At 39.5% G+C, this 23,897-nt stretch overlaps 1 protein-coding gene across 1 annotated transcript in view; it reads left to right on the top strand.

Moving 5' to 3' along the window:
• LOC115419095 (uncharacterized) overlaps positions 1 to 20,728 on the top strand; it is a 29,017-nt gene extending 8,289 nt beyond the window's left edge. Inside the window, exons 6-15 of the mRNA XM_030133718.1 lie at positions 14,229 to 14,294; positions 14,412 to 14,517; positions 18,115 to 18,261; positions 18,351 to 18,407; positions 19,212 to 19,257; positions 19,383 to 19,501; positions 19,630 to 19,687; positions 19,838 to 19,955; positions 20,044 to 20,279; positions 20,312 to 20,728. Of these exons, the coding sequence (XP_029989578.1) occupies positions 14,229 to 14,294; positions 14,412 to 14,517; positions 18,115 to 18,261; positions 18,351 to 18,407; positions 19,212 to 19,257; positions 19,383 to 19,501; positions 19,630 to 19,687; positions 19,838 to 19,955; positions 20,044 to 20,091 (765 nt within the window). The 3' untranslated portion in view covers positions 20,092 to 20,279; positions 20,312 to 20,728. The remainder of the gene's footprint in view (positions 1 to 14,228; positions 14,295 to 14,411; positions 14,518 to 18,114; positions 18,262 to 18,350; positions 18,408 to 19,211; positions 19,258 to 19,382; positions 19,502 to 19,629; positions 19,688 to 19,837; positions 19,956 to 20,043; positions 20,280 to 20,311) is intronic.
• The last annotated feature ends 3,169 nt before the right edge of the window (positions 20,729 to 23,897 follow it).

Genomic DNA, 23,897 nt, shown 5'->3' with positions numbered 1-23,897 from the left:
TAATGAAGTCCAGTTCAAAGATTGTTGTGTCTGGTGCAGCATTAACCGACAGTACGTGAACCAAGGGAAGCTGGGAGCAGCCGGACTGGGAAGCCACACAACAAAAGAGATGAGGTGGGAGCTTTGCCACACAGTCACTTGTTTGACATTAACTTTTGATTTAAATGAATAACGCATCTCTTCTTTTCTTCAGTACAAACTGCTTCTGTATCTGAGCCATCAGAAACAAGTGACTGCTGCCAAGAGCCACCCAGGCTTTATGTTAACGGTGAGCACAAACACAAAATGTTTTTTTTTGTTTGTTTGTTTTTGTGTTTTGTTTTGTTTTTTGACACTTTTATAAACATTTTAGTTTTACAAAACAAGAACATGAAATTGAGGTCTAGATATGGCGATTATAACATCAAACATGCATACAACATCAAACGCTTTTATTAACTAGTACTGTCACTGTTTGTAAAGTCTGTCCATTTTCTCCAGCGCCTTTTTCAGGGTTCCTCCTGGAGCCACAGGGTAAAAGTCAGCTGTTCCATCAGTCAAATGTTTTCTGCGATAGAAATATAAAAGCCTGTTGCAGGTGGCTCTTTCTGTAGCCAACATTTTGCTGTGACTCTTTTAGCTGATGTCAACAGAATCTTTAGGAGGTAAACATTGTCTGAATCCAGTTTGTCTGGGAAGCAACCAAATACAGTACAGTAAAGGAGCAACTGATGTGAAACTGATGTTTTGCTGGTTTTGAAATGTACAGACAGATTAGAAACAGCCAGATGAACAAATAGAATAGAATAGAATCGAATAGAATAGAGTAGCCTTTATTGTCATTGTGTGTACAATGAAATTAGGAAAATTAATATCGTTAGACACTTCTGGACTTTCTTTTTTGTTACTAGAAAGAAAATGAAAATCAATCTGTTTTTTAAATTTGGTTTCTCTGTTTTGACACTGAAAAAGAAAAACACCTTGAAATTCCATTTTAATTTGTCTGTTTTAAAATGAAAATCAGTTACCCACTAGTTTTCCTTTTGTTTCTGAAAAGAAAATCCAATTACCAAAAGATACACTGACTGGTTTTTAACAAGCACATCAGAATTTCATTGTGTATGCTCTGTGTATACAGTGACAATAACAGGAATGTTGAATCTTCTCCCTCCGCTCTGTTCTCTGCATGTGTTTCTAACTGCCTGTCTAACCCCCCTCCTTCGCTTCATGTCTCTGTCTCTGTCATCCCTTCTTTTACTATTCTCTCAGTCTGACTGGGGGAATGGGTGAGGAAAATGGAGAGGGGCCATTTTTCCAGACCACATCTCCTGCCAAACCCTCTGCACCGGCCAGCGAGTAGGAAGAGAAGGAGGAACTGGTCAGAAACCATCTGTACAGTCCAGACTGAGCTCTCAGATTTGGTGGGAAACACCGCTTCAAACCCCGACCCCTGCCTTGTGTTCCGTCAGACAGCGTTGTACCAGATCTTTCCTCATACATCACTCATATTTGATTTCTTTTTTCTCTCTTGTTTGTGTTCAAAGCTTGACGGGGCGTTCTCCACCTGCCCCAATGTTCAGTGACGACAACGACAATGATCTGGACTGGCTAAACTGACATGACATGCAACCACAATAGTGTCTGGTTTTTTTTTGAATGGTCAACACTGTAGTAAGTAAGTAAGTCAAGCTTTATTTATATAGCACTTTTTAAAACAACATGTTACAAAGTGCTTCACATAAAGGAGACATAGATAAGAACAAATAGAAAAGACAAGAATAAGAAAACAGTTTCAACATGCAGATACCAACTTTCTGGCACAAGCAACACACACTGAACGAACACCATGGCCACATATGTCACAAACAACCCCTAAGACAGACCCACAACCAACACTGAATACAACAACACACAGACACAATATAGATGGAAACAAACCTCCATATGCAAATATATGCACACACACTACACTGTCCTGATTTAATGAAATGCTTGTTTAAAAGTGAGTTTTTAAAAGTCGCTCGAAGGCAGATAAAGAGGAATGTGGTGCTTTCCCATCTGTCTGCGAGGAGAAGCTCATGCTGATGAACTGAAGGAAAAGTCAAACAGATGAACAACTTCTCTGAGGTTTCACATTGACTGAGCTGCTGCCACAGCTTCACGGAGGACAAAACTACAATCCCTGGCTTTTATTCTGGTTAAAATAACAAGCCTGTAATTCACAGAAACTGCTTTTCTTTAATTGTGTCATATCTGTTGGTGATACGATTTAATGCCCAACTTTTTACACAGCACTGTAGCAGATTATTTAGTTGGATCAGCAGTTACCCTGTTGACGTCTGTGGTTTCAGACTGTATCGTGAAATGGTTTTTAATTATTAGCTCGCTGCTTTAAGAATAACTTTTACACAATTTTGCTAAAATGACATTCATTCCTGAATATAAATGAGATGAAATTGTGGCCTTCATTGCCCATCATAATGTTTTCATTCATTCATTTTCTGAACCTGCTTTATCTTCACTAGGGTTGCTGGAGTCTATCCCAGCTACATAGGGGCGAAGGCGGGGTTCACCCTGGACAAGTCTCCAGTTCATCTCAGGGCTGAACATATAGAGACAATCAATCACTGTCACATTCACACCTGTGGGCAATTTAGATGAACCAGTTAACCTATCGGTGCATGTCTTTGGATGGTGGGAGGAAGCCGGAGTACCTGGAGAGAACCCACGCAGACACGGGGAGAACAGGTAAACTCCACACAGACAGGTCCCACCCCCCATCAACGGTGTTGGAATGGAACCCAGGACCTTCTGTCTGTGAGGCACCAGTGCTAACCACTGCACCACCGTGTCGCCCATCATAATGTTTTGTTCATGTTAAATCTGTTTTTGTCTGCCATATTTTTGTTAAGTCCTCTGAAGATGTTATTTTCTCTCCTCCATTTGCTTGTTCATTTATTTCTCTGAATATCCACTGCACATATATTCATGAAACCTGGATGAAGCGTAGAGCGTCGGCCATGGATGAACCCAGTAGTTTCTGGAGCAGACATGTACAAATTGGATCCTACATTTTTTTTTTTTTTTTTTTTTTTTTTTTCCCTCATTGCGAGATTTTGATTGAATTAAATGACTCTCTGCAGAGGTATGCCCTACTTTTTTGGTTTTTCACATTGTTTACATCTGTTGTATATTTATTGTATAGTTAATTACTTTGGAATCAATGAGCCTGGTGCTTGTGGATCAAATATTTGCCACCAGATACCACTGATTTAATTATTGCCTTTGGAAGTTTTTGTTGAAATAGTAAACTAATTATGTTGGAGTTCAGTCTCATGTTAAACTTTAAAATATGGAAATGAACAATCATACCATTAGATTTAAGTGTCAAAACATGAATTCAAACCCAATCAGATGTTTGTTTTTAAAAGATGCAATAATACTTCTAATTTGGACTTAAATCTAATGCTGTTTATTGTAATGTACATAAAAGCCTGAATTATTTAGTTCAAGGCTGTTGTAAATTTGTTTTTCCATTATTTTTTTTTTTATACTGAAAATGTTGAGTTGATGTTGTGACTCCTTTGAGCCAGCAATGAGAGCTTAAGGCCCTCGTAAACCGTTATTGTAGCCAAACAGAAGCGCCGCACCGGTCATAAACTTGGATCAAAGCCCAAATTAACATGAAATATTCGGTTACAGTCATGTAAAAGGTAGGTTTATTCCAGTGGCATTAGGTTTGGTGTAGGGTTATTAGTTGACAGTTGACCTCAAAATGAAAGGCACTTTTGTATTTTTTTTTTTTTTTTGAATTTTTAAATTTTTATCTTTATTTTTTTTTTCATTTTTCTCCTTTTTTCATACTTTACTTACAAAATACCATATACACATAGGCCAGAACATGGCATGGAGAAAAAAAATATAATGCTTGAGGTGAGGCAGGAAGAAATTAAATACAATTACATAAATAGGTAAGTAAATTAAATAAAAGTAAAGGAATAAACAAAAAGAGAAAAAAAGAAATTACAACTTAAACTCTTCACATAAGGCTTTAGTCTTCACAGCTTTAGGGTTAGTGCAAAAGTTACGTGTGTCTAGATAGGATTTCAAATAAGATTTAAAGACCACACAGCTGGGTTTCTGATTGGCAGACTTGTATGTATATGAAATTTAGCTAATAAGGAAATGAGATTAAGAATAAACGATTTCCGAACAGGCAAATCAGTAATAAAGAAACCAAATAAAATATCTTCAATTTTGAAGTTAAAAGAAATATCCAGCTTTCTATTTAAAAAAAAAAAAAACACACCAAAAAGTTGAAGAAAAGGCACATTCCCAAAACAAATGAGTTAATGTTTCATCTGAATTATGACAAAATGAGCAAAAAGGGTCGACACTGATCTTCTACTTAATCAGAGCTGAATTAGTTGGATAACACCTATGGAACAGTTTTAAAGACACCTCTGTCACTTTATTGGAAATGAAACACTTCCTTGGTAATAACCATACCTTTTCCCATTTCACATCAGAATATAAATTACTCCAAAAAAAAAAAGATGGAAGCTGGCTCACAAACTGTATCCCTTTGAATCACTTCTCTAATGCATTTATTATTAGTTTTTTTTTACTCAAGAATGGATGTAAATTTCCTGTGTATAATTCTGATTGTGCAGTTTGAGGGCTAATGGTTGTTGAAGGACTAATAGTAGAAGATAGCAAAGGTTTTAAACCTGAAGGGATAGCATCAAACACAACTGCATATTCTCTAGGGAGTACCGGAGTTTTATATTCCAACCAAAATTCACTGTAAGTAAATAAGTGACCTTCCCTGTTAAACAACTGACAGACAAGCAGTGTTCCATAATCAACCCAATTCTTTAAAAACAATGACTTACATTTAAAACATATGTTCCGGTTATTCCATATACAGGGTGTACCATAAGTCTCCATACATAGGAGACATAATCCATTCCATGGTTCTAACATGTATTTCTTTCTGTTTCTTCTATTTCTTCAGCAGTGGAGGACACGCATTGAAATGTGTTCCCGACAAAATGGCAGTCATGTAGAGCATATTCTAGAAATCAAAATGGTTTATGTCAAGAAACGTTTATTTTTCCTATGTATGGAGACTTATGGGACACCCTGTATAACATTTGTGAGGGAAAAGTTATGGAGGACCAACATAAAAGTAAGTGTTGATGAACATGAGAAAGTTTCTTTGGTCTAAATCCGGTATTTCCTCCCGTTTGCAGACATTAATTTGCACGTACCCTTGCCTCTGATTGGCTAGAAAGGCTCTTCCGCGATTGGCTACTTCAATCTTTATTTATTTTACTTATTTTTAATTATTATTATCTTTATTTGACTTGATTTGAGGTGTTTACTCATTTCCCAGGCAGGCTGTCAATAGTGTTTTTTTTTTGTTTTTGTTTTTTTTGTTTGTTTTTTTTTTGTTTTTTTTTAGAACGTTCAGTTGGCATTTTCGGGGTGGGAGGGGTGAGGCGTGACGTAATTTGTATAAGGGTTAAATACAATACCGAGCTGATTATAGTTGGGGCAGCACGTTTTTCGGGGTGGGAGGGGTGAGGCGTGACGTAATTTGTATAAGGGTTAAATACAATACCGAGCTGATTATAGTTGGGGCAGGACGTTGGTTCAGTGGTCTAAGCTCATGTCTCGCAAAGCAGATGTTGTGGGTACAAGTCCAGGTGGAAACCCCTATGGTCAGGCGTACTGGCATTAGCAATGTAGCAATGGGCCAAGCTACGCTACGTCACCTGGTCGGCATGGTGCTCAGGGTGCGAGCGGAAGGGCGTGGGGCCAACGGTCCCACCGAGGGGGTGGTTGGGAGGTAGGCTCCGCCCACGTCTGGAAGAGCGTAAACATCCCTGGTCCAGTGCTGTGCGGGCCGGGCTGGCAAGGCGTGGCTTTGGGGGGGCCACGGGGGGATTGCGTGCCAGTACGTCCCCAGGGGCATACGTCGAAGGGGGCGGGGCCAATGGGTTCCGTTGAGGTTGGCTGGTAGGGAAACAGAACTCACCCGCCCCTGGAGGCGTGTCGACTCCAAGTAGGGGTTGTGCGTGCGTGCGTGCATGCCTGCGTGCGTGGGTGAGCTTGGGTGAGGGTCGCTGCGCTGGCGTGCTGTCCTTTTGGGCGTGCGTCAAAATTACGTCATTACGGTCACATTCTAGAATAGAAATAGAGAATGCTTTTTTTTCTTTTTTTATGTACAGACGCCTTAATAGGGGTGAATGGATGAATGCATGTATGTTTAAACCTAATAAATTATATTAAATTTATAATTATATTAAATTTGTAATTATATTAAATTTATAGTTATATTACATTTATAATTATATTATTAAATTTATAATTATATTAAATTTATAAAATAAATTTTATAATTATATTATATTAAATTTATAATTACATTATATTACATTTATAATTATATTAAATTTATAATTATATTAAATAATTATTTTCTATCTTTTTCCTTTTTTTTAAATAGACATAAAAATAACAGGACACATCTACAGCTTGTAGAACTTGACATTTTGTTATTTGACATATTGTGACTGACATAAATGCCAAGTTGTCGATAATTTTTAGGGTAAATATCAAAGCAGTATTTCTTGTAAGTTTAAGTTTGATTAATTGTGCAGTTCTAGTTTTAGCCTTCCTGGATGCACCGCCACAGGGATTCCCATATTCAGTCATTTGTACATGTTTTGTAGAGGGATCCTCTGTTTGTTTTCTTCATGGAGCGGGCCCTGCTTATGTGACCGTTGGCACACACAGTCTGGGCAGGTGTCCGCACAGCTGCTACCGAACTGAGAGGAAACAGAAGAAGGGAGAAGAAGAGCCCAAATGAGCCAGTGTGTGTGGAAGGAGGTCAACAACACAGATGTGCCTGACCAAAGAGCATTTAATAAGAAAACAAGAGCTTGTAGGGGATAGAAATAAGTAGATAATTTCTGCCGGTGGATAAACAGGCCGAACCTTCTAGAAGGACGGAAAAGAGTGGAGAAGCTTGTGGGCTCTTGCGGAGAACAGCCCGTGTGTTTACTGTGTGTACCCATGGAAAAGCTGCTGAAGATGGCCTGACCCAACTCTGCTTTTTTCACTCCAACTGTGAGTTTTTGAACTTCTGTTACGAACAGGACTTAGTATTCAGTTTCAGTGAATTAGTTTAAGAATAGAGTGATTTGGTCTGATCTGAACGGACGGGTTTTCCGTCAGTTGAACCTCCAGAAGGAAGGAAACAAACAAATGGAAACACACTGAAAAAAGGGCAAAGGGAGGGTGCTTCACTTTTCAAATATGTACTTGGCATATACAGCACAGTTTAATTCATAACGTATACAACAGTTTAATTGTGTTCTTCCTCCTAACATATGTGGGTCAGGTTGACTTCTGAAACACTCCTGCTTCAGGAGGGAAAAGCTCAGCTGCAGTCGGACAGTTTTTCGCTGGGACTCAGAATAATGCTGCTTTGGACCACTCTGTATAAGGTAAGGATGAATGTAATCTTATACAACGTTATTCAGAATGACTTTATGCACTGTTTTCACAGAGCCAAGCTGTTCTATGCTATTAGCACCGAGCAACATGAATCTGTCAGTGTCAATGCTAAGGTTAGCTTAAGCTACCACTTACGTTAGCTACACGACTGTTGGCGAGTAGTGTTTTATATGTGGTCATATTTATTGAAATGTACACACAGCATATGTTTTGTGTCGACTTCAGTCTAAAGTGTGTGCTTTCAAGAGGGCTGTTGACAACTGAGCTTAGTTTAGTGGGGCAGAGGCAGTTGGAAGCGGTGCAGAGCAGAGCTAACATGATGGTTGTGGGTAAACATCCTTCTGTACATTTACATTACAGCTCAAATGGCCTTAGGGGGTCAAAGGAGTGGCCATTTTTGGACAGACAGCGAGTGCATATTGAGGCACCGACACCGCCGGTGGCTCACTTCAGGTACCACGGCTCGGTGCCAGGTGCCGTAGTGCCGCGGTACCACCTCGGGGCCAACGCTAGGTGCCGTGGCACCGCGATACCAGGGCTTGGTGCCAGGTGCCATGGCACCATGGCTCGGTACCACAGCTCAGCTCGGTACCAGGTGCCATGGTGCGGTGCCAAGGGTTCCTATCAATTGCATTGGACTGTGAGCTAAGGAAGCACCTTGTTCGGAGCGGTGTTTTGAACCATGTCAGTGCTACATAGAGGAGTTCCAACTCACTACCAGCAGAAGGTGTACCTGCCCAAACAGATTCTCATATTGTAAACACTGACTTCGTTGTTGTGTTTGCACGGTAATTGTCATATTCTTCCCACTGTTTTTTGGCAACCCTTTAACGAAAACGTGAATAATAAAACCTTTTGGGAAAACTGGGGCCTGTATAATTTTAATACAATCCAATGTCATAGATATGCAATGGAAAATGTTTGAGGGGGAAAAAGGAGCAGTTTGTCATGAAAAGAACAAGGTATGAGCAATGGCTGAGTGCATGACAGGAAGAAGAAGACAGAAGGAACACAATAAATTTGAAATAATTGATACTGGTCGAATCCAATAAAATTGTATTTATATAGCACCAAATCATAACAAAAGTTATCTCATGACACTTTACAAATAGAGCCGGTCGATTATTCAAAGCCCTGACTGTCGCAAAGAAAATAATCGTTCTCCACTGGAAAACCAGAAATCAGCTAAATATTCCACACTGGAAGAACCTGTTAAACACAACAGCATATTAGGGCCGCATAAGAAAATAAAAACACTTGTCGCTATGAGAATAAAGTTGTAAAATATCAAGATGAAACCTGTATTTTCATGAGAATAAAGCCGAACACAAAAAGTCATAATTTTACGAGAATAAAGTGAAATATTGAGAATAAAAGTCACAATTTTGAGGGAATAAAGTCGTATCTTAAAAAAAAAAAAAAAAAAAAATCTTAATTTAACGAAATTTCAGTTGAAAAAATGTCCGCGTCACTCAATCTCAAAAGTACTTGTTTCAACAAAATCTGGTCTATGTTCACGAACAAACTTACGTCTGCATTATTAGCCTGACTCCCATTCCATAACCAACTAGAAGCACTTGGAGAGCGCAGACCTCCGCCAAGGCTGATCAGTGGCCCCCCCCGTGGGCCCCCCCACCCCCGATCACCACCAAAATTTAATCATTTCTTCCTTATCCCATTTCCAACAAACCCTGAAAATTTCATCAAAATCTGTCCATAACTTTTTGAGTTATGTTGCACACTAACGGACAGACAAACAAACCCTGGCAAAAACATAACCTCCTTGGCGGAGGTAACAAACAGACTTACTTCATGCCTGGCTTGAACGTCCGTATAGTCGTATGATGCGCCTGCCATTGTAAACTGCTCTTTACCAATAGAACAGTGGCAGCAGTACCACAGCCACTGGAAATAAACCACTGACACCAGAAACAGTGAACCACAGGCACCGGCACCTCTGGCAGTGGTGCCACAGGCCACAGTGAGAGCTCGTCCCTACTGCATTTTTGTCAAAAGAAAGTGGTAAGAAATGCATAGAACTGTGTTGAAATAATGCTAATCCATTTGTGCACAGACTACTGATATTCTTTGACAGTGCAACCTATATTTTCATAAATATTGGATTTTAATAGCAGGTGTTTGTGAAAACTTTTGCTGGTGGACGGACGTGACATTACCCATGACGCTCTGGTCAGTACCAGTACTTTATTAGGAATAAATTTATAGACTTACTATTGCTAAATGTGCTCTTCTTCATAAATGTTAGTATTGTGGATCTAAAACAATACCAGCTGACACAAAAACGCTAAATGTGTCAGTGGACGGATGTGACATGGTTGTTGTGGATCCCATCATACTGATGCTCTGCAGCCATGTCACCGTTTACACTAATGATCCCTGTGCAAAAACTAGGATCACAATTATTTATTGGATAGTTCATCATCAGACTAAAGAGGAAAGAACAATATAGAATTATTTCTTTACAGAAATGCTTATTATTAGTAAACTGTTGATTTAAAAAGTGACGTGTGACATTCTTCATGTATGCATTGGCACAACATAAGCAGGATGGATCAGCACCATACTCCATACTCTGGGGGTGGGGGTGGGTGGGGGTTCAGTCATAGTACTGGGTTGATCATGTAAGCTGCTGCTGCTGTTCCTGGGCCGCCACCCCCTCTACTAGCAAACTGTTTTGTTTTTTTTTTCTTCCTCTTTTTTGCAGACGTACCGTGACCTAGTGTAATCTGTCCTTGCATATGGTTAGTAGCTCTATACTGTAGCTGTGGAGCATATGCCATCTGTGCTCTGTGGGCTGTCCATGGTCAGCTGTGTTTGCTGTTTGAAACATGGATAATAGAAAGAACAAGGGTGGTGTGGAGAAGACAAGAATTAAAAAGAGGAAAGCTCTGGAAGCAAATGCAGCCAAATGTGACAAAATCAGCAACTTTTTCACAAAAACGACCTCCCGGTTGGAAACAACTAATGAGGACAATGAACCGGGTAAACCACCTTTCAAGTTAGTTAATTATTGAGTCAGTGAATTGTGTGGCATTGTGGCGTGGAACATAACGTTATGCATTTTAAATAATAGTATGATGCGACGCCATAGAACTGGGAAACTTTGTCTTGTAGCTCCTCAGAGTCAGAAAGCAGATCCAGCAGCAGACACCAGCCATGAGCCCACAAGTCCAGAGTGGGCAGGTAGGACTTCTCATAGAGGGAAGATTATTAGAATAAATAGCCTCCAGTGAAGAGTATGGTGTTGGCCTGTTCAGTATGAAAGGTGCTCCAGGATTCAGCACTACATGAATGAAACTGACACCAAGGCTTTGCAAAATAGAAGATTTGTGCTGAGAATTCTGAGCATTTTTAAACTGTGCTTTAGTGTCAGAAGCAGAGCCAGGAGCCAGTAGTGATGAGGGGATTGTTCCTGTCAGGATGGAAGGAAAAGGTGAGCTGTTAGAATAGACTGTGTGAACAAGCATTAGTTCCAGTAAAACCACTTTCTAGACCCAAACCATAGTCCTGACCGATTTTATTTTTTATCATTAAAAGTGAGACAGTAAATACACAAAGCCCACAACTGATAGGCAACAGCATAAAGAAATATTAAATAAGCCTGCATATTTTGCCAATGTAAATATCTGAATTGGTTAAGTAAGTCCAAATGTCTGTCGATATAATTTTTTATTGTGATACAGATGCAGGAGAGTCTAGAGAAACTGGAGGAAGTGCGAAAGGGAGAGCAGAGTCTACTGATGACAGAGGAGCAGCTCAGCAGCACAACCCTGAACCACTAGGCACAAAGGAGACAGATGAAGATGAGTCTGTTGTTAGCTTTGATTACTTTGCTCACCCTCAGTCACAGGATACACATACATTTTTTTCGTATCATCCTTGTCAAACCCCTAATATCACTGTACCAAAAGTTTTTTAATAGCAAAGCAAAGAAAATGATCAGTACAGTCAGGGACGCTACTTGAGATGGTTGGTTGGTGTGTGATGACCATCAGCTGAGTCCAGGCCCTTTCTTCAGGCGAGGATGTAGAAGGAGTGATGTCTCTGAACTGTCCGTCAGAGTTCATGAACACAGTCCGTTTGTGAACCACCCCTATGTCTCACTAGGGCTGGCTTTAGTTGACACCGGAGGGTTTCCATGAACCAGAGGTTTGTGTTCCCACCTCTGTTTGACCTAGTCAGACACAGGCCTAAACATGTACTGTGCAGTGGTTGTGTGATGTCAACCATGTGACCCATGAGCAGCGCTAGGCTTGCACTCAGGGTTGTTTTAGCTGTATGTGTGAAAGCAGAAAGTGAGAGAAAAGTTTACATTCTTGATCTCGTTCAGGGGGTCGCTCCCACGTAGGAATGTCATCAGCTTCATAGGTGGAACAGAGCGTTTGAATTCACTATCTGTTCGGTGGTGGTTTTGGCTTTACCACTGATGTCAGCCACTTCTCGTCCTGGTCTACCTCGTTGGGTGTTGACTTGGATCATGCTCCCTTTAGGCGGCTGATGCAGAGATGACCTTTTTGCAGTGACTGACGTGAACCCTGGTGGCTTGTTGGGCCTTCTGAAGTCTGTGACCAGCATGAAGTCACCTGGTTGAAGGCTGTGAAGTGGACCTGAGGCTGGAATGGACAGGTCCACAGCTACCTGTTGACAAATCTGTTTGAGGATGGGAGAGAAAGCAGCACAACAAGAGAGCATATTATGTTTGAAATGAGAAGTAGGAAAGGGTTTGGAGATTCAGAGCAGAATCTCAAACGAGGAGATGTGGCAAACCGAATGTCAAAGGGGCTGAGGCTATGTCTGTCACAGGTTCACATGCACATACCCTACAGAGCACCAGTGTGGTTTTAGTGCTTTAACCATCCCCTCTTTGACACTTGGTCACACCCATGAGTCAATTTCACCAACAGCTTTTCAGGCTGACCTTCAGGGGACCACTGTCTCCAATTTCCCTTCTAGGAAAAATGAGTGAATACACAGTTGAATACCATTGATGGTTTCTGTCTAAGACAGGGATTAAAGTTCTCCGTCACCACGACGGATTTCCATCAAATGGAAAAATTGAGGGGGGAAAAAAGTCATATTGAAGTAACTTCCCCACGTGTTTCGTGGAGTCCAGTTGGCACCGCAATCCTGTCCTGGGTCTGCAGGTGTTTAACACAGGCACGCCACGCACAGGGGGCTGATAGGTTTAACAGTGATGATAAGAAGATGACTTCTTTATTTTTATGTCGGGAGGAGAGATTGATGACTATTTCTCTTTGGAGGGAAACGCTGCTCATTCTGTGCCTCAGAAACACATGGACAAGTTCAGCTTTACCAAAGTTCATCCTCCAGATGCTAACTTTAGTTTAGTGCTAACAAGTAGCTTTCATTATGAAAGAACCACAGTGAAAAGGGAAGAAGACAGAACTGATCTGCATGGACCTTCATGTTTGGGTTCATAGCTTATCTCCTCTTGCCGGTATATGACTAGTGTGTGTGTTTGTGTGTATGTGCCCTTCCCGTGCGTGCGGCTGTGCGCGCCGCGGCCTTACGCGGTTACGCGCCCGACTGCATAAGTGCTTTATTTTGACCCGTTTAGCATCTTATTTCTATCTGTGTGGTACAGTACGAAGATAAAATTGAATGAATGAGTAACACCCTTGGTATTTGCAAAGCCACTGTACTTTAAATACCCTCAGAGAGTATCTGTAACGGAATATAATTTCTGTTTCAGTTGACGTAATTTCTTCCAATCAGAAGAGAACATGATATTGGCGGGAGGGGGTTGTGGACGCAGGTTTGACGACATACAGATTATTTTGGCCAGCATATATGACATCATGGACACGTTTGTAGAGGAAGGTGCTGAGGTGGTAACTATTGAGAGATGCGTGAAAAATAGATGAAGGTGGGCGTTGCTTGATGAGAAGGGAGACGATGGAACTCCAATTGGATCATGGTGCAAAAAAATGAAGCAGCCTGGTGCGTGCATGTGCGGAGTTTGCCACAAGAAAATTCTGTATGAGTTGGTTAGGGTTACATTTACACAGACATTTTCCCCAAAATTCATGTGCTGTTGGAGTTATGTTTTAGGAGTTCCTAAATTGTTAAATAAAAAGTTTTTCGCTCATTTTTTGCAGTAAGGTTTTCTTCTAGTTATTATTTTCACTTGCTTCAAAGGTTTTCATACCCTTTAAAATTAACCAGAGAGCACCAAAATTGACCTGAAGCTCTAAAAATTTTCTGGGGGAGGACCCCCAGACCCCCCGCCAGTACCACTCATGACATTTTTTCTATCCATGTTACTAATCTTCTACACCTGTACACTCTCCCATTCAGTGTGTTTTACAGTATTGCCAAATTTGACTATATAAACTTGTACGCTATAGTAGTATTGTATTGCATCATTTTTAATAGTGGCCAATGATTTTGACCAGAAGAAAATTTTCAGTCAGATGAAAAATTTTTGCTTTAATCCCTGGTTTATATTGACAATGGTGTGTTAAGCTATTCTCAAAACATGCTCTTCAAAGTGTACAGTGCGATACAGTAACCATTAAGCATGCATAAACACAGCATAATATTTTTAATGTCAATTCTTGTTTTTCAGACTGCTGATTTGCCACTCAATTTTTGTTCTTTTTTCATGGTTTAAAATTTTGTAACAATACCAACTCATGCACAAAGAGCACCCATTTGCTCTCATTCTTTCTTTTTTTCAGGCGGCCACTGATCACTACAATCAGCTCTCCTGTCCAGGTCAAATGGATCCAACTGTTAGCACAAAGGTAAATTAAATGTCACATTTAACTTGAATTTTTTTTTCTTCACTGGTAGATATTAACTTGTAAATCTGTGGTACATGTAAGTGTTACATTCAAGGTTTTGCAATGTTTGTCGGGCAGTGTCAAAACTATCGCTTGGTATCTGCAACAGTATCCTCCGTGGACAAGTGTGTCGAGTGTCTGGGACTTAAATCTTCCTACAAGTGGCTTGGCTATGTATGCAAAGGTGAGATATTTAGTGAATTCATACAGTGTGTAAAAGGACAGTAAGTGGATGTATAGCATGTGTTATGCTCTAATGATAAACAGTGTTGGGGTTAAAATACAAACTTACTAAAGTAATCACATGACATTTGTCTGTAATGCTGTAGTGTAATGCCTTAAGTGCTCTTAAATTCAATAATCACATTACAGTTAATAAACACTGATCTCCAAATTATCTGCATGATTGAGGTAAGACAAAAAATCTTTAATCTATAGCTGTTTATGCATATTCCCACATCAACAGCCTGAGCTCTACAATAAAGACTATATACCCATGAAATTCAACACAATGGTGTCATGTTTTCACCCATAAAGAGGCTCTTAATCCCAGGCAGTCTTGTGCTAACTCAAAGGAGCAGGTGATTTGACTCCTCCCGATTACGTTTAGTCACTACTTCCATGATAAACATGTCAAATTAACTGGACAAATCTACTGTAACGCAATGGTTTTGTCAGCAAGTTACAGGGGTAAATTTGTTGCTTTTGCGCTTTAGTGCATTTAGCCTATTACATGTGGTTAAGGCAATTTAAACGTTTCTGTCCTTTTGAAGTCTCTGTTATGAGTATTATTTTGAGGTGATTCATATTTGCACTGGGTGGTGAAAGAGAGAGAGCAACTGCTTTTATATTGTTTTATAAATTGATATTGTTTCATTTTTAGGGCAAAGTGATCGTGCTGCAGTATCAGTCCTACTCCACAAAGATCAAACCAGAGAGTGTAACATGTCTGTGAAGGATAGTGCCACAGAAATAAATCCTAACACCAGGAAATTAGTTAGCATTTTTACACTTCAGTTTCCCTCATCTCAAAGTCAACAGGTCTTTGTGGCAGATACTTCAGGGCAAAAACAGGGCTGACAAGCCACTCCAGGACCCACAAAACTGAAGTCAAGGTCATCATTAAGACTGATGGATGAACAACAGTGTCTTTGTAGATCCGATCCACAATGCACATGTGTAAATGATAAGTTGAGGCAGAATATTGTTAAAATTGCACTTATTTTTCTCAAGAAATTTCAGTTTTTTCAGGTTCTTTACTTCTTTTTTGTTTGGATAGTTTATAAAAGTATTTTCACAATTGAATTGGGTTTTTTTGCACTAAAACAAAGACAACTAGAAGCACTCGGAGAGCGCAGACCTCCGCCAAGGCTGATCAGTGCCCCCCCCCCCGTGGGCCCCCCCACCCCCGATCACCACTAAAATTTAATCATTTCTTCCTTATCCCATTTCCAACAAACCCTGAAAATTTCATCAAAATCTGTCCATAACTTTTTGAGTTATGTTGCACACTAACGGACAGACAAACAAACAGACAGACAGACAGACAAACAAACCCTGGCAAAAACATAACCTCCTTGGCGGAGGTAATAAAAAATATATGGTGAGTTGACACAGACAATCACAATCCATTAAAGACAGATTGTGAGTCTAAAACTGAAGCACTGTGGTTCTGTTTATCTTTCAAATGTTCATTGTGGTCAGTTTCAGATGCTGCAGCTCTTTCATAATTCATAGTTTGAGTTCTTGTTTGTTCAGTATTAATTGTCAGCCTTGTAAATTAAGCTGGACTGACTGTACATATCCTGACCAAGGAAAATAAAATTCTCCCTTTGTGCAGTAATCTACACCTGGCTTTTCTGCCTCCATCCATAATAATTAGGCCTGTAACGGTACACGTACCAAACCGAACCGTTTCGGTACACACCTGTTTGGTTCGGTACACAGCTGTACTGAAACGGCACAGTATGTTGAGAAAAAGAAAAAGGAAGGAAAGATGTCGTTTGATGCGGAACTTTAAATCTGCGCAAGTTTCACACAGACATATGGAAGGACGCACAGATTGACCCAAAATATGAAATAGCAGTTGATATAAGGTTAAAAAAAACAACAAATATGATGTGAACCTGGAAGGAAGAGACTGAAGACCCTCCACCATCAGTCCAGTCCAGTTTGGATCAGTTCAGGTCCAGGTGAAAGACAACAACGAGGAAAGACGGACGTTGTTTGGCCCCTAGGAACTACGGTAGTTCTAAAACACTGACACCTGCTGTGTCTGTCTGTCTGTCTATCACACACGCTGTATAATAGAGGAACTAGAAGCACTCGGAGAGCGCAGACCTCCGCCAAGGCTGATCAGTGCCCCCCCCCCCCCCCGTGGGCCCCCCTACACCCCCGATCACCACCAAAATTTAATCATTTCTTCCTTATCCCATTTCCAACAAACCCTGAAAATTTTATCCAAATCTGTTCATAACTTTTTGAGTTATGTTGCACACTAACGGACAGACAAACAAACAAACAAACAGACAAACAAACAAACCCTGGCAAAAACATAACCTCCTTGGCGGAGGTAAAAATTTTGAGGTGTCATTATTTATAAGTTATTATGCAGCTATTTTACTGGTCTGACCCACTTGAGATGAGATTGGGCTGAACGTGGTACCTGAAAGTAAATGAGTTTGAGAGCCCTGATCTAGGGTATAACGGTACACACAGTTCACGGGCTGGTTCAGTATGATTCAGTGGTGTCACTGTTTGGTATGTTTTCGGTACAGCCAAACAGAAATGTCCTTGACTTTATTATTTACATTTAAAAAATGTAATGTGGCCTCCTTTTTTCTTTTTGTCGTTTCTATTGCCCACCGTGTGTCAGCAGTGAATTTGTCATGTCCCCTGAGCTCTCTGAGCTCTTTTAGTCTGATAAATACATGAATTAACATCTGTGTTTAATGCTACAATCATATAAACACAAGCTGAACAGCCATCACTAACGTACCTCTCTGTCGTTTTGGCCAAATTGGTGCGCTGGCATTTACTACACACTGCTGCTTTGGGATAATGTTCACTGCTGTCAGCTGCTGAACGAGAAGCTGTCACCCAAAGCGGGTTTCATTTCCTGGTTCAGGATGCGTGTGTGCTCTAGGTCCGACTCCTGACATGAGTCGTTCACCATGCAGCAGCTCATACTAGGTTAGCCACTAAGGAAAGTCTGTAGCCTTGCAGTGGTTCGTTCTTCAGTTCGGAATGTTTTTATCCACCACTCTCTCACCATTGGCCTCATAATTTACAACAAAACTGACACTGATGTGGCACCAAACACCAGATCTGTAGGTTATCAGAGGATCTTGTTCTGGCCTGGTAATAGTGTTACTAACTATCTTGCGGCTAGCTGGCAGTAGCTTAGCAAAGATGCATCCCAGTGTGTCTTACTGGAGTAACATGGTATAGTGTTTTGGTTGTGGTTTGGCAGGTTGAGTGCAGTGAGAACTTCATTTTAAATACACTTTGAGCTATACATTTCGTTTTCCATATATTATAAGATTTGTTTAATGTAACATTTGGTTTGTAATGTGTACCAAACTGAAAGCTATGTACCAAACAGTTCAATACAAATACGTGTATCGTTACACCCCTGATATAAACATCACTGCTGCATCTCAGAGCAGGCTAGTTTAAAATGTTTACTTTACTGTGGCTGTGTTAATTCATTTATTTTGCACATTTTCAGTTGTTTTTATGTCCATCTATTCATATGAGTTTCACTTACGCCTCTTGCCAGATGAGATTGTGTTCAGTGACGCTGAAGCCAGTGCAAGCGAATCTGATGACTGCAGCACGGCAGTCACAGCAACAGAATGTGGAACTGTGGAGCCTATGGATACTGACGCTACAATCAAAGAGCAAGTTCATGAGATGGAAGATTTTGGTAAGCTACCTCACATTATATTTGTTTCTGTCTATAAAATGTGTTATTTTCCGTGCAAAAAAAATACTCTTGTCAAATTATCTGTTCAGCAGGGTCTGTATTGTCAGTGTCATCTACAGTAACTGAGACTGCTCCTCCCTCTGAAGGTAAGCCAAGTTGACTATAAAGCAAAAAGTGAATTGTGAAATTTTTTGTGAAAATTAAACGCCGTATCGTTGTCATGGGCAGGGAAATTAGCTATAGAGATCAAAACAAATTTTTTTTTCCAGGCTGTGAACATTTTTATTTCTGTTGTAAAGTGGGGCATTTTAGCATTGGCTATTATGGGGGTTTGTTCTCTTTTGGAGACAAGCTGAAGTGTCATTCAAGGAATTTCAGTTTTTGGTATTTGTGCGTTGTCTTCACTTTGCTTCAGTTTGGTTCACTACTACAGATAGATCACGACCACAGGTTTGACACACATCACTATACACTAACTTTTTTTCTTTTTATACGAATCAGGCATTCTGAGTTCATCTTGTTTATCTTGCTGGTGTTGTAACTTTCAAGCCTGGGTGTTGCAGTTACTTATCAGTGTCCCAGGTTCAGACCAGTGTTGGTGAACCCAGGACAGATAAGAGCAGTGATGCACAAAACTCTCAAGCTTAAATTTCCTTGTCTATGAATAAGCAATGATAATTAATGTGATGCATATCCGTAATTTAGCACTACTACTACTGTGTTATTGGAGATTTTTGATGTAATGCAAAAAAAAAAAAAAAAACCTGTCTAGTTGTTGGAATCACATCAAGTGAGCAATCAGTTGGAAACCTTAACTGAATTATTGTTTCCTCAAGGAGACAATTTCTTGTCAGCCTTAGCAATAGTTTAACTTAACTTTATTGACTCAAACTAACACAATTTTTTTTGGTTTGTGTGTTATTTATTTTTCTATTTTGCATATCTTCTAGGACAAGATGCTTGTGAAGACCAGCATAGAAGAGTGCCAAAGAAAGTGTAGGCATGGGACCCTCAACGGGTCCAGGTCATGTGTTCAGTTGGATTTCATATTTTTTTTATTTTGTCAAAGCTCAAGTTCAGTGTCATTTCATCTGCAACTTTCTTGTTCTTTTTTTTTTCAGCACCTGTGACCCGGACGCAGATAAAGTGGAAGAAGATGGATGGAGGACAAGGAAGGCCTATCTGATGGAGCCGTTCACCCATCAGGGGTCATTTTCCATCAGATCCAATAGATCCAGAGGTCAGTACAAATCCACTTCCTGTTTCCTCAGGACCCACATTTACAAAAACACATGTGTATTTTTGTTGATATTTTTCTCTACATTTTGGGTCATTTTTTCTTTTTTTTTTTCATAATTTTTGTTGCAGACCAGGGGAGAGAGACCACAGGAACAGGACCAGTCCAGATGCAGACCTGGTGTCAAAGGTGTCATGTCCAGTCAGGACCTGACAATAGGGCACGGGACCCTCAATGGGTCCAGGTCATGTGTTCAGTCAGATTTCATATTTTTTTATTTTGTCAAAGCTCATGTTCAGTGTCATTTCATCTGCAACTTTCTTGTTCTTTTTTTTCCAGCACCTGTGACCCGGACCCAGATAAAGTGGAAGAAGATGGATGGAGGACAAGGAAGGCCTATTTGATGGAGCTGTTCACCCATCAGGGTCATTTTCCATCAGATCCAGTATATCCAGAGGTCAGGACCCACATATACAAAAACGAATCATGAAATCAACTCTTCTACATCCACACAGTGTTTAATGATTGTGTATTGATGTTTCTAGATGTTGGTGCAGGCAACATCAGAGGAGACGTCAACAGTGGACCTGTGAGGGGGAGCAGAGACCCCAGACCAGACCTTCCCACAAAAAGCCAAAATGACTCCACTGTGGACTAACATTTAACCTGAAACTGTAACTACAATAAACTGCATGAACTTTATCTTTTTCTTCTGTTTTTGTAAAAGACCCAAGACGGAGGTTCAGTTGGTTTTATAAACATGTCATGTCATAAGTGGATTGTACCAACTGATCTAGTGGTTTGTAGTGGAAGAAGGTGTTGAACCCTTAGGAGTCTGAGCCTATTTCGGCCGTCTTTCAATACTTCTAATTTTACCTTTATAGAACACATAGAAAATATTAACTATACCCATGTTTGGTATTTTTTTTAATTTCACTTATATTATCTGATAATTCTTTTACACTTTATCTTACTTTATTAACATACTGGACCCGAAAATACACAAAAGCAATAGAATTCAAGTTGGGGAAAAATACTGTTTTTAACTCTGAAAACATATGAAGGTAACTATTTAACTATTAATAATATCTCCAGGTTTACATGGTCAATCAATGTCAAACAAATACTTCTTTTTTAATAATGCTTCGATCCTCACAGAGGGTTAAAGGGGGTAGAGTTCAAACGTTTCTCAAGGCGTCCACAACAAACTGTAGACTTAGAAACTGTTGATTTAGTATTTTAGTGTAAATTGGCCAGCAAGGAAGTAGTTAACTAATGACCACTGCAATAGTTGTAAAACCTCTTCAAACATCTAACAAAAATTGTGTCCTTACCTGATACTGTTTGTAAAATTTCCTTTCATATAAGCCTCACAGGTTGGAATACATCATAGTTATATCAGTTATGTATGATAGTTGAGTTCTGTTTCATGACTGATAGTTTTACAGAACAGAAAACTTGACTCATTTGTGTAAACAACCAAACTATAAAGGTTAAGTGAGTTATTCCAAGAGGTTATTTCTGTTTAGTTTGTGGTATAACATCAACAGAAGTTTCACTGAAACTCAGGAAATATAAAAGGAAACAAATATCTGAAAAATCTCACAATGTAAATGTGAAATAATAGAAAATGTCATCTTTATTGTCATGAACACTTATCTACAGCAGGGACCATATATAGTGAGAATGAAGTACATGGGGTTCTGACACAAGGGGTTGTGATAGAAAAGGTGCATTAGTGCAATGCAGGAAAACTGACACTATTAGGACCAAGTCTTAGACTGACATGGGTCCAACAGACAAACAGATCAGTCATGGTGGTTGTGTGTCCTGGAGCACACAGGGAATATTGCACAGTTACTCATCCAAGTCCTTAGCAGCATATTAGTCGTGTTGCACTGTACAATAGTGAGGAAAAGGATATTGTAAGTTAGTTGTTGTGTCTTAAGTGTTTTGGCGCTTTGTTTGTTGTGTATTAGTGTTTATATTTTTCCCCTTGTCATTTTTCTGTTTGACCCTATGGTGGGAAAAGGCCCTGGCTGCAGAATGAATGTCCTTCACTGACTAATATTGTTTCAATTTTGACTAAATAATGCAACAGTTATTCACAAGCATTACAGTTCAATCAGAAATACTAATCAAAATATATTCAACCATGAATCTACCTTTAAATCTGCTCCATGGGTCTATAAATTATGCTATGATGGTGCATCAGCAGTCATTTAGGCTCAACAGTGGCTTTCTGGTGTGAAGCTGAGCCCAAAGGACATGTTCTGGTCTCCTATCTCCTCCAATACACACATGGGCAGTAGGTAAAACATGACTGAACATTGCCCACTTTGGATTTATTTTAAAAATAAGTGTGTCTGCCTTGGTAAAATGCATAATAATGTCTAGAAAATCATTTTGGACCATGTTCAGTGATGCATGACTCAGCTGCTGAAGCAGAGCAGCAATATCAAGCATCTCCAAAATGGATCCTTTTTAGCCTGGTAATGTCTGTAATACTAAGTATGGAACTCTTTTGGATTAATAATGACATGATTTACTCAACTGGAAAGGAGTTCCATTAAAGCAACAAATACTTACGATCATACTAACAACAAACATTTGTAAATATGACATGTTCAGGTGATCAGTTGGATGTTACATTCGCTTCTGCATGTAATATATAATTTTTTAAACCTTAGTTTACCTTAAAATTGAACATCTTGCCCTCCTTGTAGATTCTAAAGCTTGATATATTTTATGTATAAATATAGTGTGTTTAACATATTTCAAGCAATAGAGCCTACAAGGTGGGCAAGAATGTTATTTTATATTTTAAAAGTCAAACCTAATGATTTTGCTGTATTTTCTAACACCATATTCAAATGAGTTCAGGTCAAAGGTCATGTTTGGTCATTATATGGAGCTGGATATGTATTTAAGGCACTATTTAAGAATTATATGCATGAATGATATATCAGTTGGCAAAATTGCACAAGAACTTTGATGTGAGTTTTAGGAAATATTGCTGGTGCAAGGTGATGGCAAATGGTGGTGAGTTCAGTGTTCAGTGTTACACAAAGACTGATAGCAACAAACTGGATGGATGCCGATCAGCTGACAGAGGGACTTTGGCTTCAAACATTCCCAAAGACAAACTCCCCAGAGACTTGAGACAAATTGGAGCAACATAAATGGTCTATGTTTCCTTTGGCCCATGTTAGATAGATGGTCCCAGTGGCCTTGATTTTGTTGATTTTATCCTCTGCACTCTCACCACGGAGCTACACAAGTCCCTCTCTCGTTCCAATTTTTTTGTTTTCTTTAAATCTATGCACTTTGTGCAGGTATCTAGATTGATATGTAAGTCAAAGCATTGCCCTTTTTTCTTTGTTTGTTTTTTTTCTGAAAAACCAATAAAAGTTCATGTCAACCCCCCCCCCCAAAAAAAAACCATTAGCACAGATCACATGGGCTGCACAAACATGATCTTCTCAATTCCAATTTGTTCCACTTCCATATGTGGTCCCAAACCAGACACAGGACACATATTTTTGAGTGTGACTTCAATCTGAACAGTCATATCAGTTTGCATGTTACCTGTATCACTCCAGAGTGACTGAATTAAGTGAAATTGTGGGATGGAATCTGTTTCAGTGAAGCTGTTTACATCCCTGACTCCACATCCACCTGCACATAGAAGCAGCAGCTACTGCTCTAGAAAAAGCTATATTAAAAAAAAGGACCAGTGGCCCTGTGGTTCACCGACATGTTCTATCAAGAATAAATAAGAAGTTGAATGAGTCTTGTGGTGTTGATGCAGGAGATCAACCTCCCAATAGCAGTGGGTGGTATTTTCATTATAGGGTAACTCAGCTAATTAAATGAAAGTCCATATATGACTTCCTATCAGTCTCAATAGTAACTATATTGATATCTTTAACCATTTCTATGTGACAAACCATTTAAAAATGGCCCATTATGAGTAAAGGCAAATTTTTTATATTTTATTTATTGTTTTATTTATTATATCTGTTTTTTCTCCTTATCCACATAAGACACTCACAAATAGCTATAGCAAAAACCTCAAACTGCACCATTTGGGGAAGTATATTTATTGGACATTTTATTGAGAACACTGATTTTATTGTGCATCCACTACATACAGTGCATATACCAGCTCAGTTCAAATAGACAGTGACAAGAATATTGTACACAAATGTTCTAATGACTGACAGAAAGTAAATGCAAAGTGTATGTTTATTGCACAAAAAGCAGGCACATTGTCATTGTATTTATGACCTAAGAAATGGCTAAAGCAATGTATAAAAATAAAATGCATCTTACAACAAAACCACTAAATCTAATCAGCTAATGACTCATTAAAACAGCATGGAATCTCTCTATCTGA

This window comes from Sphaeramia orbicularis, chromosome 5 (genome assembly GCF_902148855.1).
Source record: "Sphaeramia orbicularis chromosome 5, fSphaOr1.1, whole genome shotgun sequence".
In the NCBI taxonomy this organism is placed as follows: Eukaryota; Metazoa; Chordata; class Actinopteri; order Kurtiformes; family Apogonidae; genus Sphaeramia; species Sphaeramia orbicularis.
Note: the sequence above shows the minus strand (reverse complement) of the source record. Positions and strands in the feature narration are given on the sequence as shown.